At 42.0% G+C, this 16891-nt stretch overlaps 1 protein-coding gene across 1 annotated transcript in view; it reads left to right on the forward strand.

Annotated features, from left to right (window-relative positions):
- Positions 1–491: 491 nt before the first annotated feature.
- Positions 492–16891, forward strand: part of LOC126175005 (uncharacterized) — a 54437-nt gene continuing 38037 nt past the window's right edge. Inside the window, exon 1 of the mRNA XM_049921491.1 lies at positions 492–647. Within this exon, the coding sequence (XP_049777448.1) occupies positions 576–647 (72 nt within the window). The 5' untranslated portion in view covers positions 492–575. The remainder of the gene's footprint in view (positions 648–16891) is intronic.

Genomic DNA, 16891 nt, shown 5'->3' on the forward strand with positions numbered 1-16891 from the left:
TGTTGTCCTAATCATCATCATTTCATTCCCCTCGACGCGCAAGTCGCCGAAGTGGCGTGAAATCGAAATACTTGCACCAGGCGAGCGGTCTACCCGACGGGAGGCTCTCGTCACATGCCATCATCATCGTCATCCTTTTATTAGATGTACCACTCAGCTGAAGAGCAGCAGACTGTGCCGCTGGCAGCCCTTCCATGCCCATATGGGGCAGGGGAATGAAATAACAATATAGGGAAAAAAGCTCGGACTGGTTTTTCGTTCCATTGGAAACAAAAGTGCTGTATTACTTATTGAACGCCAATCGTAGATCTGTGTCTTCTCTTGCAATTGCTGTTCAAGGTCGTGAGGCCGGTCGCTCGTACGATCGTTGGTGACGATAGTAACATGGCAGATGTGGTCGGGGCTCTGGTAACAAACAGTTGCCGGCGAGGTCGCCGCCGGCCGGAGCGGCAGCACTGCGCTCGCGACCTCGCGACCGCGCGTGCGTCGCGTCCCCGTCTACGTCAGAGGCGCCACTGGACGCGGCTGCCCACTCGCCGTCTGGCAGCCGAGGCCCTCACTGTAGCAGCGCCGCCATGGCAGCACCACGCGCCGCGCTCCTCGTCCTCGCCGCACTACTGCTCTGCGCTGTCGTCGCTGCACCGTCAGTACGTACACCCGCTAGCCTCGCCACTCTCTCACTTCCAGTCTACATTTTTTTACCTTTTTGTATGAATTTACCCCTACTATGAACTGCATGACTCACTCACAACTTGACGAGCTCTTCCCTTATCGCAGCGCTCCCTCATGTATTCTTCCTTTGTCCGTTTCACGCCTCATTTACAACTTAATGTCTAATGGCCTGCTCGAGACGGCCGCTGTGGAGGAGCGGTTCTAGGCGTTTCAGTCCGGAACCGCGCTGCTGCTACGGCCGCAGGTTCGAATCTTGCCTCGGGCACGGATGTGTGTGATGTCCTTGGGTTACGTAGGTTTCAGTAGTTCTAAGTCTAAGGTACTGATGACCTCAGATGTTAAGCTTAGAGCCATTTGAACCATTTTTGGCCTGCTCGAAGTTCTGTGTTTATCTCCGTGATAAATTTCACTGCGATTGATATTTGCTTTAAATCTTTCCGAACTAATTTTGTCCATTTAGTGTTCGGCGCTCTCCTTATGTGTATAGTGTTGAAGTTTCTTGAAGGGAATCTTGGGTTGAGCATTCAACGTGGAGTACCGGGTGGCCGTATTGGATTGCTGCATAAGTTCGTAGCGTTTTCCCATCAGTTAAATAAACACTACAGATAGACATAACAGAGATTTTAGTCATCAATAATACATTCTCCTTCAATATTTACACAGTCTGTAAAGCCCGGGGTAACTCTTCGATTCCGCGGCTGTAGAGATCACGGGGTTTTGAAGGGAAGAACTCGTCGAGCCTTGTTCGGAGCGCATTTTCATCCGGCATGGAAGTTTCTTCAAGGTTGTTCGACACACAGCTGGAAAAGGTGGGAATGTCACGGCGCAAGGGCTGGTGAACACGGTGTGTGAGGAATGACTTACCAGCCTAACTCCTGTATAGTCTCTTTTGTCAGTCGTGCAGTAGCATCATTTTGCGCAGTCTTCCTGGTTTTTGTCTTTGGATTGTGTCTGCAAGACGTCTGAGTTGTTGACACAACAGTGAGTTTATAACTTGGATAAGCAATTCGTAGTACACCACAGACTCACTGTTCCGCCACATTCAGTACATAATATTATCTTTTATGGATGCACGCATGTCTTTGTGAAGGAAATTACTGCCTCGCCTAGGCTAAACCATTCCTTTCTTTTTCTTACGTTAGCAGAAAGACACTATCCCTCGTCACCAATAAAAGGGAAAGCAGGATAGGAGTGTTCGGGGTTGTTCACTAGCCTGTTGATTACGAAAGAGCAGAGACGCACATAGACTATAGCCACCCGATAATTTTTGTGAGTCTGGCTTAGAGCATGCGGTACCCATAAACCCACTTTTTGAACCTTCCCCAGTGCATGAAAATGTCGCACGATGGTGGAATAGTCACAGTTCATTACATCTCCCAGTTCTCGAGAACACTGACGTGGATCATTGTGGATTAATGCGTTTAAACGATCCTCATCAAACACCGAAAGTCTTCCTGAACGTGTAGAGTCACTAATGTTAAACGATCTTCCTTCAAATGAGAGAACAACTTTCTTGCCGTGCTCTGTCCAATTACATTATCCTCATACGGGGTGCAAATGTTTCTGGCAGCCTCAGCTGCTGTCACCCCTCTATTGAACTCAAACAGAAGAATATGTTGGAAAAGTTCTGATTTCTGCACTTCGCACTGAATTTTCTAGCGTCCTCAGCTCCATTCAGTAACTCTAAATGACAAAATGACAATAAGTAAACTCATATAGCACCAGTGAATTACAAATAAAAAAACGACTGTCGATAAATAAACCCACACCAACCGGAATACCGACATGCAGAACAAAAACGCATCAACTTAAAGTGCCGCTACTCACGGAGGTCCAGTGTGGACTGAAATTATCGTATGGCAGCGAAATGTCACAGATATGCTAGTGCGTTAATGCGGAACCGATTTACACTAGAAAAAATTATTTCTAGTGTTGGCCACCAGATACGAAGCTGGCGCTGTACAGCATCTCGTTGACGTCTCCGATACTCATATCGAACAAACTGGGTAAATGGTGGTTGATAATAAAATCAACATTATGCCTTCCTCACTTCTTGACTTTTTCTGCTTGCGTCCGGTTCCTAATCCACTAGATTCGAAAGTTTGAATATTGTCTGAAACAACATTTATTTTATAATTAACATTTGAAAAATGTTCCTGCATTTGGTTATCATTCTGTTTTAGTTTCTCCTCAATAAAAGCGCTTTCTTGCTCGTTGTATTGATTCATGACCTTAAACTCTACATTGCGTCTATCGAGTTCTTTGCAAATGGTAACCTCAGTATTCTTAACACGGGATTCTACATTTTCCAGCCTGTCATTAACTGTTTGAAAATCTAAGGCAGTAGATTCGCGTAGCTGACTGATTTCTAACAGAGTGCCTGCTACACGTTCACTGGTGTCGTGAATATCTTGCTTAATTGTTCTAACAGATTCATTCAGGTTATCAATAGTATGATTTTAGCCTTCAAATTCGCCATCAATATCCTCTTTCAGGTCTGTAATGTCCTTTTGTAAACCTTGTTGCAGATCCTTGTTATTTTGTTTTAACAGTTCTGTTAAGTTTGCTAGTAAGTCAGACGCTTGCTCTCTTGGTCCATACCCCAAAAATGGCGAGCTTTCCGACGATTGCTGCTGGTGATTGTTATAGCAAGGCACAGTATACACAACAACAAATCCTAACCTCGAACTTCGTCACACGCATTTCACACATTAGTCTGCCTACAATATAGTCACTCGCAAACACTACAAAAGGAATTGAAGAGAAAGTTACTGCAAATTATGATTTGATCGCCCTTCACTTATCACGTTCTTTTATCCGCAAATCCTTGCTCGAATTTTGTTCATGGCAACATTCACTATTAACTCCACACATACGAACATATTAAAGACCAGTTTTGAGCAATCCCAGCTCCTCCATCATATTGAAATGTTCCCGCTACCTTGGGAATCATTCCAATTACTATCGATGTTATAGATTGCATCGAATAGTAATATCGGCACTTACCGAATTAAGCACACGGTTCTTTGTTGCTGATTAAGGAATACTTAACCTAAATTGCTTTGGATGTAGGTTTCTCCGCTAGGAAAGAGAATCCTTGGTCTTACTGCAGCTGGTCTTCCTGTATGTGTATGCTGCAATAATAAACTGCAGAATTATTGAGTCATCGATGTTTATTCACGAAAAATACATAACATTTTCATTGTCCAACCGTTCCATCCACACCAGCCACGTGCATACCACTGCGTTAGAGCTTCCTTCAAAAACCCATCTCCTCCAAAGAACAAAACAATTGACAAAAATATTAACATCTTTGGAAATGGAAGATTAATGATTTAACCACTAAAACTAATATCGATAATCCTGTCAACTAGAGAATGCATAATAATATTTGATTAATAATTGGCATAAAACAAAGTAGACACTAATATCTGCACATAGTAAAATACTTAATTAAGATCTGCACATAATTTGCATAAAAACGAAAGTAGACACTAAGATCTGCACATAGTAATGGGAAGGATAGAAATGGGAAGGTGGTTCCATTTCAACCATAGAACACTTACCTCCTCTGCTCCTTGTTAAATGTGCAGCTTCATGATTACGAACAGCTCTGCATCTGTCTTCTTTCTAAATAGGAAACAGATTTTACCACGGAGTCTTTCAGTTCCAGTTTCCTGAAATAACTACTTCTCGGGGCTCTTTCGGTATCCTATTGGTGACAGTATGGAAGTTCTTGTTATAACAATATATCGTTATGTTTCAGATTTTACACATATACACTTATCAGCCAGGACATGACGACCGCCTACCTAGTAGCCGGTATGTCCACCTTTGGCACGGAAAACAGCGGCGACGCCTCGTGGTATGGAAGCAGTGAGACCGTGGTAGGTTGCTGAAGAGAGTTGGCACCACATCTGCACACACAAGTCATCTTATTCCCGAAAATTCCGGGGAGGGGGGCGACGAGCTCTGACGCCACGTTGAGTCACATCAGATATTTTCTATCAGGTTCATATCTGGTGAGTTGGGGGGCCAGCACAGCAATTGTCACTCGCCACTGTGTTCCTCGAACCACTCCATCACAGTCCAGGCCTTGTGACATGGCGCATTATCTTGTTCAAAAATGCCACTGACGTCGGGAAACATGGTCGTCATGAAGGGGTGTATGTGGTCTGCAACCAGTGTACGATACTCCTTGACCGTCATGGTGCCTTGCACGAGCTCTATTAGACCATTGGATGACCACGTGAATGTTCCTTGGAGCACAATGGAGCAGCCGCCTGCTTGTCTCCGTCCCACAGTGCAGGACGACGGATTCGTGCCATCCAATCGGCATGATGAAGGAGGTATCGGGATTCATCAGACCGTGCAACGCTCTGGCACTGCGCCAACGTCCAATGCCGATGGCCACGTGTCCATTTCAGTCGTAGTTGCCGATGTCGTGGGGTAATATTGCCACGTTCATGGGTCGTCGGCTGCCGAGGCCCATTTTTGGAGTGTTTGGTGCACTGTACATTCAGACACACTTGTACTCTGCCTAGCTTTAAAGTCTGATAGTTCCGCCACAGTTCGCCGCCTGTCCAGTTTTACCAGACTGACCGGCCTACGACGTCCGACATCTGTAATGAGGGTCGTCCGCCCAACCCCACGACGTGTGGAATTGATTTCACCTTAGTTTCGCCACTTGTTGAAGATAATCACCGCAGTACTTGTCGAACACCCGAAAAGTCGTGCAGTTCCCAAAATGTTCGTGCCAAGTCTCCATACTACTCTATCACAATCTGCTCTCGGTCAAACTCAGATAGATCGCGCACCTTTTCCATACTACACACAGGTAGCACGCTCGCTGATACTACATGCACCTTGCATGTGTCTGACTAGCAGTCTTTCCTCGCCAGGTGACGCTGCTATCGCGTGGACAAGTTGATATCGATTGCAGGTCGTGGTCATCATGTTGTGGCTGATCAGTGCATGTGTTCATGTGGAAATTATAAGCTCTTTACAATATGGTTTATCTGCCTTCAGTTGCGAGATATTTCAAGAATTATGCCTTTAATACCACTTTCTTTCTGACGTTGACGGAGTCGAGTGCCGCTTTGCTGTTGATTGGAACTCTGTTTTACCACCTACGGTCTTGAACGCTACTGTTCCTGCTACATAACCGTAAGATGGAAAATCTGCCACATAAAGAATTCAGTGCACTGGTAAAATGTCTAGAAACGTTCAAAGTGTGTTAGAATTTATGACTGCACGAGGATTATACAAATGAAACTCGTTCAGGAGTTGTAATCGTTGAAAGAAGAAGAAATTAAAAACAAGGAACAATCACTTTTTTGTTGTTGTTGTTGTTTTGGTCTTCAGTCCAGAGACTGGTTTGACGCAGCTGTCCATGCTACTTTATCCTGTGCAAGCTGCTTCATCTCCTAATGACTACTGCAACCTACATCCTTCTGAAGATTAGTGTATTCATGCCTTGGTCTCCCTCTACGATTTTTACCCTCCACGCTTCCTTCCAATATTAAATTGATGATGCCTTGATGCCTCAGAACGTATCCTACCAACCAACCCGTTCTTCTAGTCAAGTTGTGGCACAAATTCCTCTTCTCCCCATTTCTATTCAGTACCTCCTCATTAGTTACGTGATCTAGCCATCTAATCTTCAGCATTCTTCCGTAGCACCACATTTCGAGAGCTTCTATCCCCTTCTTGTCTAAACTATTTATCGTCCATGTTTCACTTCCTTACATGGCTACAGTCCATACACATACTTCCAGAAACGACTTCCTGTAACTTAAATCTATAACAGATGTTAACAAATTTCTCTTCTTCAGAAATGCTTTCCTTGCCATTGCCAGCCTACATTTTATGTCCTCTCTACTTCGACCATTATCAGTTATTTTGCTCCCCAAATAGCAAAACTCATCTACTACTCTAAGTGTCTCATTTCCTAATCTAATTCCCTCAGCATCACCTGATTTAATTCGACTGCATTCCATTCTCCTCGTTTTGCTTTTGTTGATGTTCATCTTATATCCTCCTTTCAGGACACTGTCCATACCGTTCAACTGCTCTTCCAGGTCCTTTGTTGTATCTGACAGAATTACGTCATCGGCAAACCTCAAAGTTTTTATTTCTTCTCCATGGATTTTAATTCCTACTCCAAATTTTTCTTTTGTTTCCTTTACTGCTTGCTCAATGTACATATTGAATAACACCGGGGATAGGCTACAACCTTATCTTACTCCCTTCCCAACCACTGCTTCCCTTTCACGCCCCTTGACTCTTATAACCGCCATCTGGTTTCTGTACAAATTGTAAATAGCCTTTCGCTCCCTGTATTTGACCCGTGCCACCTTCAGAATTTGATAGAGAGTATTCCAGTCAACATTGTCAAAAACTTCTCTAAGTTTACAATGCTAGAAATGTAGGTTTTCCTTTCCTTAATTTATCTTCTAAGGTAAGTCGTATGGCCAGTATTGCCTCATGTGTTCCAACATTTCTACTGATTCCAAACTGATCTTCCCCGAGGTTGGCTTGTGCCAAATGGTTCAAATGGCTCTAAGCACTATGTGACTTAACATCTGAGGTTATCAGTTCCCTAGACTTAGAACTACTTAAACCTAACTAATCTAAGAACATCACACACATCCATGCCCGAGGAAGGATTCGAACCTGCGACCGTAGCAGCAGCGTGGTTCCGGACTGAAGCCCCTAGAACCGCTCGACCACATCGGCCGGCTGGCTTGTACCATCACATACACATAGCAGTAGTCATTGTAGCTTATGGCTTACATATTTTTGGCAAAATAGTGCTCATGCGGTTGATACGGGCGTTCCGTTCGTAGAGTAGGTGCTGGATTCTACGTTTCTCCCAAAAAAAGATGTTGCTTTCTACTTGCATTAATGTCTAACTGCATCCATTTGCCTCTTTGAAACATTGCAGAGTCTTCAGACTGCTACAAAACTTGTCAACTGAGGCATTTGAATGGAAAACTGAATACATCATTTAAAAATATAACTGTAGCATCTTCTGACAGTACGATTAGTTACTGACACCGTCGATGAGTCACGCCATGCTAATACCAGGAAATATCTGTGCACGTGTGTGTGAAGTGGGACGTTGTAATCTCAGATGAATGGGAGGCTCTGCTTTTTTGATAGCGTACTGAGAAATTTTAGTTTGTTTACAATTTGTATCAGATTGAACCAACAGAGGATATCAAGTGTATGTGCGTAAAAGGTCAATTGAAAATGTGCCCGAATCGTCACCAAGCTGAATCGAATATAATTACGAAAATGCTTAAAAAATAGCAACTGGCAGACACGCGAAAAATGGCGCTCATTATCTAACTAACACCTTACTCCGAATACTCTAAAGAACACTTTTCATTGTGGCGTCCACGAACTTACTTCAGTCCCTTATAAACCACTCCTGCAGAGAGCATGAAGATAAAATTCGACAAACAAGGCTCCATACGTTCAAGGAAGGAGAAGAAATCTTGAAATAACTCACAATAAAAAACACTCTCTGCGACACACTTTACGCTGATTCACAGAATATCCATCGACTGATAGTTTCTTCAGTGACCAGAAAAGTGAATGTCCCGTGATGACAAATGGGGTCTCAGAGCAGGATGTTCTAGGACCTCTGATAACTTTGCGGCGATGTTCAGTCATCAGGTGGGCTGCACGTTGCCAACAAATTTTTAGGAACTTACTGTTGAGACGCATCATTTTATTTTCAGTTTCAAGGTAAATTGTTGAAATAACGTCCCAAGTAGCAAATGCTTCATCGACAGATCGTTTTGACTGGACTGTCACAATGCCCATAAGTAGTCTAAACTGTTTTTACATATTTTTAATAGATTTTATGACCGCTGACTTTTCATAAACTGATGTTTCAAAAAATTTAAAAAAACGTTAAATGCATTGCCTAGTCAGGCGTATGGAAATTTTAGAAAGTTTAGAGGAATGATAACACAAAATTACGGAGTTAAATATTAGGATCAATTTTAATTACGTAGTCTAGACTGTTTTTATTATACGTCGGTAAGCAGGGGTAATTCAGGAGTACGTTTAACAACGAATAAAAAGACAGCAACGCGTATAAGCTACTATGAACAGCATAGTGAACGTATTATTGTAGCCAAGACAGACACGAAGCCCATACCCACCACAATAGTAAAAGTTTATATGCTAAATAGCTCTGCAAATGATGAAGAGATTGAAGAAATGTATGATGAGATAAAAGAAATTATTCAGATAATTAGAGGAAACGATCATTTAATACTCTTGGGGGGCTGGAATTCGATAATAGGAAAATAAAGAGAGATGAAAATAGTTGGTGAAAATGGACTCCGCGAAAGGAATAAAAGAGGAAGCAGCCTAGTAGAATTTTTCACAGAGAAAATTTAAGCGTAGTTAACACTTGGTTTAAGAATCGTGAAGGAAGGTCACATACATGGAAGAGACCTGGAGACAGCATAAAGTTTCGATTGATTATACAGGGTGTTACAAAAAGGTACGGCAAAACTTTCAGCAAACATTCCTGACACACAAATAAAGAAAAGATATGCGGACATGTGTCCGAAAACGCTTACTTTCCATGTTAGAGCTCATTTTAGTTTCGTCAGTATGTACTGTACTTCCTCGATTCACCACCATGATTTCATACGGGATACTCTACCTGTGCTGCTAGAACATGTGCCTTTACAAGTACGACACAACATGTGGTTCATGCACGATGGAGCTCCTGCACATTTCAGTCGAAGTGTTCGTACGCTTCTCAACAACAGATTCGGTGACCGATGGATTGGTAGAGGCGGACCAATTTCATGGCCTCCACGCTCTCCTGACCTCAACCCTCTTGACTTCCATTTATGGGGGGATTTGAAAGCTCTTTTCTACGCAACCCCGGTACCAAATGTAGAGACTCTTCGTGCTCGTACTGTGGACGGCTGTGATACAATACGCCATTCTCAAGGGGTTCATCAGCGCATCAGGGATTCCATGCGACGGAGAGTGGATGCATGTATCCTCGCTAACGGAGGACATTTTGAACATTTCCTGTAACAAAGTATTTGAAGTCACGCTGGTACGTTCTGTTGCTGTGTGTTTCCATTCCATGATTAATGTGAGTTGAAGAGAAGTAATAAAATGAGCTCTAACATGGAAAGTAAGCGTTTCCGGACACATGTCCACATAACATATTTTCTTTCTTTGTGTGTGAGGAATGTTTCCTGAAAGTTTGGCCGTACCTTTTTGTAACACCCTGTATAATAGTAAGACAGAGATTCCGGAACCAGGTTTTGATTTGCAAGATATTTCCAGGGACAGATGTGGACTCTGACCACAATTTATTGGTTATGACCTTTACAAAGGTAGGAATTTAAGGAGATGAGATCTGGATAAACTGAAGGAAGCAGAGGTTGTAGAGACTTTCTGAGGGAGCATTAGGGAACGACTGACAAGAACAGGAGATGGAATACAGTACAAGAAGAATGGGTAGCTTTGAGAGATGAAATTGTGAAGGAAGCAGAGGATCAAGTTGATAAAAAGACGGGGGCTAGTATAAATCCTTGGTTAACGCAAGAGATATTGAATTTAATTGATGAATGGAGAAATATAAAAAGACAGTAAAAGAAGTAGGCAAAAGAAAATACAGATGTCTAAAAAGTGAGATGGACGCGAAGTGCAAAAAGACTAAGCAGGAATGACTAGAGGACAGATGTTAGGATGTAGAAGCATATATCACTAGGGGAAAGGAAAATTAAAGAGGCCTTAGGAGAAAAGAGAACCACCTGCATGAATATCAAGAGCTCAGATGGAAAACCAGTCCTTATCAAAGAACGGAAAGTAGAAAGATGGGAGGAGTGTGCAGAGAGTCTATACAAGGAAGATGTACTTGAGGGCAATAGTATGGAAATGGAAGAGGACGTAGATGAAAATGAGAAGGGAATTATGATACTGCGTGAAGATTTTGACGGAGCACTGAAAGATCTATGTCGAGACAAGGCCCCGGGAGTAGACAACATTCCGTTAGAACTACTGATAGCCGTGGGAGAGCGAGCCGTGACAAAACTCTTCCACCTAGAGCGCAAAATGTATGGGACAGGCGAAATACCATGAGACTTCAGGAAGAGCATAATAATTCCAATTCCAAAGAAATCAGGTGTCGACAAGTGTGAAAATACCGAACTATGTGTTTAGTAAGTCACGGTTGCCAAATACTAACACGAACTCCTTACAGAAGAATGGAACAACTTATAGAAGCCGACCTCGAGGAAGATAATTTGGATTCCGGAGAAATATATGAACATGCGAGCCAATACTGACCCTACGAATTCTTATAGAAGACAGGTTAAGGAAAGGCAAACCTACATTCATAGCATTTGTAGACTTAGAGAAAGCTTTGACAATGCTGAGTGGCATTTTCTTTTCCAAATTCTAAAGGTGGCAGCGGTAAAATGTAGGGAGCTAAAGGCTATTTAAAATTTGCACAGAAACCAGATGGCAATTACAAGAGAGCAGTAGTTGAGAAGGGAGTGAGACAGGATTGTAGCCGGCCGTAGTGGCCGTGCGGTTAAAGGCGCTGCAGTCTGGAACCGCAAGACCGCTACGGTCGCAGGTTCGAATCCTGCCTCGGGCATGGATGTTTGTGATGTCCTTAGGTTAGTTAGGTTTAACTAGTTCTAAGTTCTGGGGGACTAATAACCTCAGCAGTTGCGTCCCATAGTGCTCAGAGCCATTTGAGCCAGCCAGGATTGTACCCTATCCCAGATGGTATGAAATTTGTCCATTGAGCAAGCAGTAAAGGAAACAAAAGAAAATTTGGAGTAGGAATTAAAGTCCGGACAAGAAAGGTCTTGGAAGAGCTCTTGAACGGATGGGACAATGTCTTGAAAGGAGGATAAAAGATGAACTTCAACAAAAGCAAAACGAGGATAATATAATGTAGTCGAATTAAATCAGATGATGCTGATTGAATTAGATTAGGAAATGAGATACTTAAACTAGTAGATGAGGTTTGCTGTTTGGACAGCAAAATAACTGATGAGGGTGAAGTGGAGAAGATTAAAAATGTAGACTGGCAATGGCAAGAAATGCACTCCTGAAAAAGGGAAATTTATTAACATCCAATATAGATGTAAGTGGAGGAAGACTCTTCTGAAAGTATATGTACGGAGTATATCCATGTATGTAGGTGGAACATGGACGATAAACAGGTTACACAAGAAGAGAATACAAGCTTTTGAAATGTGGTGCTACAGAAGAACGCTAAAGATTAAATGGGTAAATCACGTATCTAACGAAACGGTACTGAATAAAATTGGGGAGAAAAGAAATTTTTGGTACAACCTGACTAGAAAAAGGGATCGGTTGGTAGGACACACTCTGAGACGTCAAGGTACCACAAATTTAGTATTGGAGGGCAGCGTGAGTGGTAAAAATCGTAGAGGGAGACCAAGAGATGAATACATCTATATATAGGTTGCAGTAGTTACTCGGAGATGAAGAGGCTTGCACAAGATAGAGTAGCATGGAGAACTGCATCAAACTAGTCGTTGGACTGAAGAACAGATTTTCGTTAGCGATTTTGTGGAATTGCATGTTCCGCAGAAAATTCGCTGCCCCCTCACGGCCTTCGTGAAACTTCTATTACCAATCAGCAGTCGTAGCACATAACAGGCTGCTATCCATACAATGGAGTTGTTCCCAGATGTTTAGCAATTGTGCAGCGTCACTTCTTCGTAAAAGGAACTTCTGTTGCTGTTTCGTCCGATTTTGTACAGCACGAGCCATCCTTTCACACTAATACCACACGCCTCCATCACATCATCACCCACAAAGCGTGGTCGCAAACATCCGCTTTCAAAACACAATAGATACCGTATCACACGGCATGATTCCAATGGGGTTTGATTTGAACTCGCCTTGAGTAATGAAGATATCTGAGTCGTTTCCAGCAACGGTGAACACCGTAGACAGACGACTGTAAGTAATACACTTTCTTTCTTTCTTTTTTTTACACATCTGCGTTTTAGCTACACCGATAAGCACCAGAAATTTAAAAAATTCAACACTTTTGATTATAAGTAGCGCAACATTTCAGTTGTTCATAGACAACGTAGGTGTAGCTTGGTGCCTAAGAGGATGTCAGACAAAATTTCAAGTACGCAGGATTCAGCCCTAAGTTGGCTTTAGAATTTTTCGTTAGTTGTCGCTTTTTTATCTTTGGTAATCATTTTTAATGTAAATAATTCAAAGTTCCTCCTTAAATTGTAAAGCTCCCTATAACCGGCTGTGTCATACGGTTCAAGGATTGGAGAAAGTCATTGACCTTACCCACTAAAGCAGTGCGTCGTTCAAACCAATATTCGAATTGAGGATAGCTTTGCGTCTCAGACAATCCAGTAAATTAAATAGCTAATACACAATTACACGTCAGAAACTCACTAGAGTTATAAATTTTGCATGCAATGAGAAACATGACTTTCCGTCACTGTGATTACGCTCATTTGTACATGACAGCATTTCAGAATCAAAGTTTTGCATGCATTCGTTTTTTAAATTAGCGTTCCAAATGCAACTGTAGCGGTAGTATCCTCCATAAACAATGTATTAATTCACTTAGAAATTTTTCATTTAATAAAGATCATGTGTATTACAGATGTGTACAAAATGTGTGTGAAATCTTATGGGACTTAAATGCTAAGGTCATCAGTCGCTAAGCTTACACACTACTTGACCTAAATTATCCTAAGGACAAACACACACACCCATGCCCGAGGGAGGACTCGAACCTCCGTCGGGACCAGCCGCACAGTCCATGACTGCAGTGCCTTAGACCCCTCGGAAGTATTAGACTTCGTCCAATCTGACTACTGTGTTTTATTCCAGAACGAAACTTTTCTGGAATTACTAATCGAATTCAGGGCGATGGTTGTTTACAAATAAACTGGGACGTGGGCATTTTACATTAGTTTCATGCCTGCACAGTTGTCAAGCTGGCAGTAAAAAAACTGTATCGATGTTGTACAAAGAAACCCTTAAAATTAAAATTATGTACCTATACAATAAACTGTTCGCCTTAGCAGAACAGAAAATGCGATTTTTTTCCCAGAACTAACACGAAAATAACATCACTTTTGCACCACGTTCGATCAAAAAAGAGCTTCGTCGCATGTAGCGGGGACTGCTCACTAGCGACGCACATGTAAAATAGCCACTGGGACGTCTCACCCAGTGGTACAACTCTCCCGGACTTACTCTATTAGCACTGAAGGTAATCTCCATTGGGCACAATATACGTTTGGCAATGTTTATTAACCCTTGCGTGGTTGATGGGAGACGTATGTTCCGCCAAAGTAATATGCAGTTTTGAGCTTTGGGACGTCTTGTATATCTGTCTAGTGCTAGCATGAAGCAAGATGCCTTCATAGCTCGGAGAAAACTAATACGGACCATGGGGTGTATATATAGAAGGCTGTGAGGGATCAAATGGGGATGCGTGTGTTTGTATGTAGCACAGTGCGTTTGTTTCACGAAAATCGGGCTGAATCACCATCGTCAACATTCCAAGAATGTCTGAAGTAAGAAATCGTGTTTTCTTATAAATCATAGACATTGTTTTGTAACATTACTTCACACCTCAGTAATTTTGCTAGTTTGTACACAATTTGTATGTAGTGGAACGTACGAGCTCCAGAAAATTTGACAGAATGTAAAAGGCAATGTTGTGTGGTATGTCACAGCCATCTTCAAATTTTTTGCTGAAAACTTGTGTCAGATACTTCATGTTTTTGATTTTCAGGAGAACAAACGTGTTTTGAAACTGATGTGTTACACTTTTTTCATAAGAACCATCTGCTAAAATCATTCTAAAATTAAAAACTTAACTCTGCAAATCCTAGGTTCACATGAAAACATGAAGTAGGTTGGTTGGACACATGCGACTGACATCACCGATTTTCAAACTCGATGACCTTAAAATTCTTTTGTTTATGTAAGTATATTGTCTATCACAAAGGAAGATAGTTTTTGACCTTTAGTTTTCAAATATACGCAGTATAAATTTTAACTATGAAAGGGTTAAGCTGCTGGAAACTCTCGGTGAAAGTTTCTCTTGTAATCGATCTAACCTTTGTAAAACATGTGCTCCTTAGTTTCTATAAATTTCATGAACTACAAATTCTTTCCACAGAAACAACATCCAGCTGCGTTTAAATAATTTTGTTATGTGAACAGTGCTATGGTTTAGACCACCATAATGGAATAAAATGTATTAATTTCGGGTGTGGATTATTTAATTATACTGCCCCGATCTAGCGATATACATATACTGTCCGTCGAAAAAGTTCCAAGACTGATTTTATTCCTGGCCGTATAAGTGACGGCAACGTAATAGCTACAGTGGCAGCTTGAACCAATAATTGTAAAGAACAGATGTTCATTCGACCAGTCAGCTGTAAGCAGGCAGTGTTAAGTAGTGGACTTGGCACCGTGGTGTGTAAACGTTCAGCCGGCCTGTGTGGCCGAGCGGTTCTAGGTGCTTCAGTCTGGAATCGCGCGACTGCTACGGTCGCAGGTTCGAATCCTGCCTCGGGCATAGATGTGTGTGATGTCCTTAGGTTAGTTAGGTTTAAGTAGTTCTAAGTTCTAGGGGACTGATGACCTCAGATGTTAAGTCTCATGGTGCTCAGAGCCATTTGAACCATTTGTAAACGTTCACATGCCACAAAACGCATAGATAACATATTTAAGTCAAGCGTTCATGACAATCACCAAAATTTTTCAAGAAGAGAAATGTGTGTGCAAAGTTTGTGTTGACTGAAATGAAAAACGCGGACAATTCTTTTATGGAAAAAGTTCTCGCGGGCGTCGAGACTTAACATCCAACTTCATCGGACTTATTTTTCTTGTAGACCAGGGTTTTCGTCTATCACCAGTAATTAAGGACGTCCAGGGTCCTAGGTTCGAACCCAGACATTGCTTCAGTTTTGCATAAAATTCAGCAGCAACGGCCTCCAAAAACTACCGGCACAACGAGTCACCCTCGTTCTTCGAACAGCTTTGTCAAAGAGGGTCCCCTGAAAGGTGGAAGAATAACCAATAACCAACGGCGTGAGAATGCAGTAGGCAATGGAAACAAGTGCTATAAAGGCACATAATGTATATCCACAGTACATGAGGCAGGAAATTGAAAGAAGTGCCCTAATGACCCCTCCATTGGTAAAAGATTCCAGAATAGCCCCCCACTCGGAACTCCGGGAGGGGGCTGCCAAAGAGGAGTTAGTTGACCACGAGAGAAAAACTGAATAACCAATGAAAGGGTAATCTTTTACCAACCAGAATGAAATGTCAGACGTTTGAACGTGGTAGGGAAGCTAGAAAATCTGAAAATGGATAAGTGGAGTATGATTCGTTATGAATAACAAGATACATAACAGACATAACAGTTGAGTTGCTCTAAACAATTCGGCGACAGGATTATTCTAATTTGAATCAACAGCAAAACCAACAACAATAGTTTAGGTATACACGCAACGTCTTGACAAGAATATGGACAGACATAGAAAGGATGCGGGGCTATTAACGAGTAGCTCAATATGTGAAAGGAAGTGCCAAAATAATCATAAGGGTTTGAAGTGCGGTAGTAGGGGAAAGAACAGAACTAAAAATAACAGGCTTGGTGGTAAGAATGAGAGAGCAGAAGCACTAATTGAATTCTACATTAAAATTCAGTGAGTAATAGCTGTTCAAGAGGAGGAAATATACTTAAAAAAGGCGCAGAGACACGGGTAGACTGCAGCTAGATTACATCATGGTCAGACACTGGACTGTAAGACGTGCGCAAGAGCAGATACAGACTTGGATCACAATTTGGGAGTGATGAAGACTAGACTGAAGTGCAATAGCACAGTCAGGAAGAACTAACGTGGACATAAGTCTGATAATGGTTTATTGAGGAATGATGAAATGTGTTTCAAGTTCTATAGGGATGTAGATGTTGCAATAGTGAATACCATATTGAGTAGTTCAGTTGAAGAACAGTGGACATTTCTAAAAAAGACTATCACTAATGTTGAACAAACAAACGTAGGTAGAAGGAGCGTAAATGCGAAGAAATTTTGGTTACCATAGGAAAAATTTCAGTTCATCGATGAAATAAGGAAGCGTAAAAGCCGGCCGGGGTGGCCGAGCGGTTCTAGGCGCT

This window comes from Schistocerca cancellata, chromosome 3 (genome assembly GCF_023864275.1).
Source record: "Schistocerca cancellata isolate TAMUIC-IGC-003103 chromosome 3, iqSchCanc2.1, whole genome shotgun sequence".
Taxonomy (NCBI): Eukaryota; Metazoa; Arthropoda; class Insecta; order Orthoptera; family Acrididae; genus Schistocerca; species Schistocerca cancellata.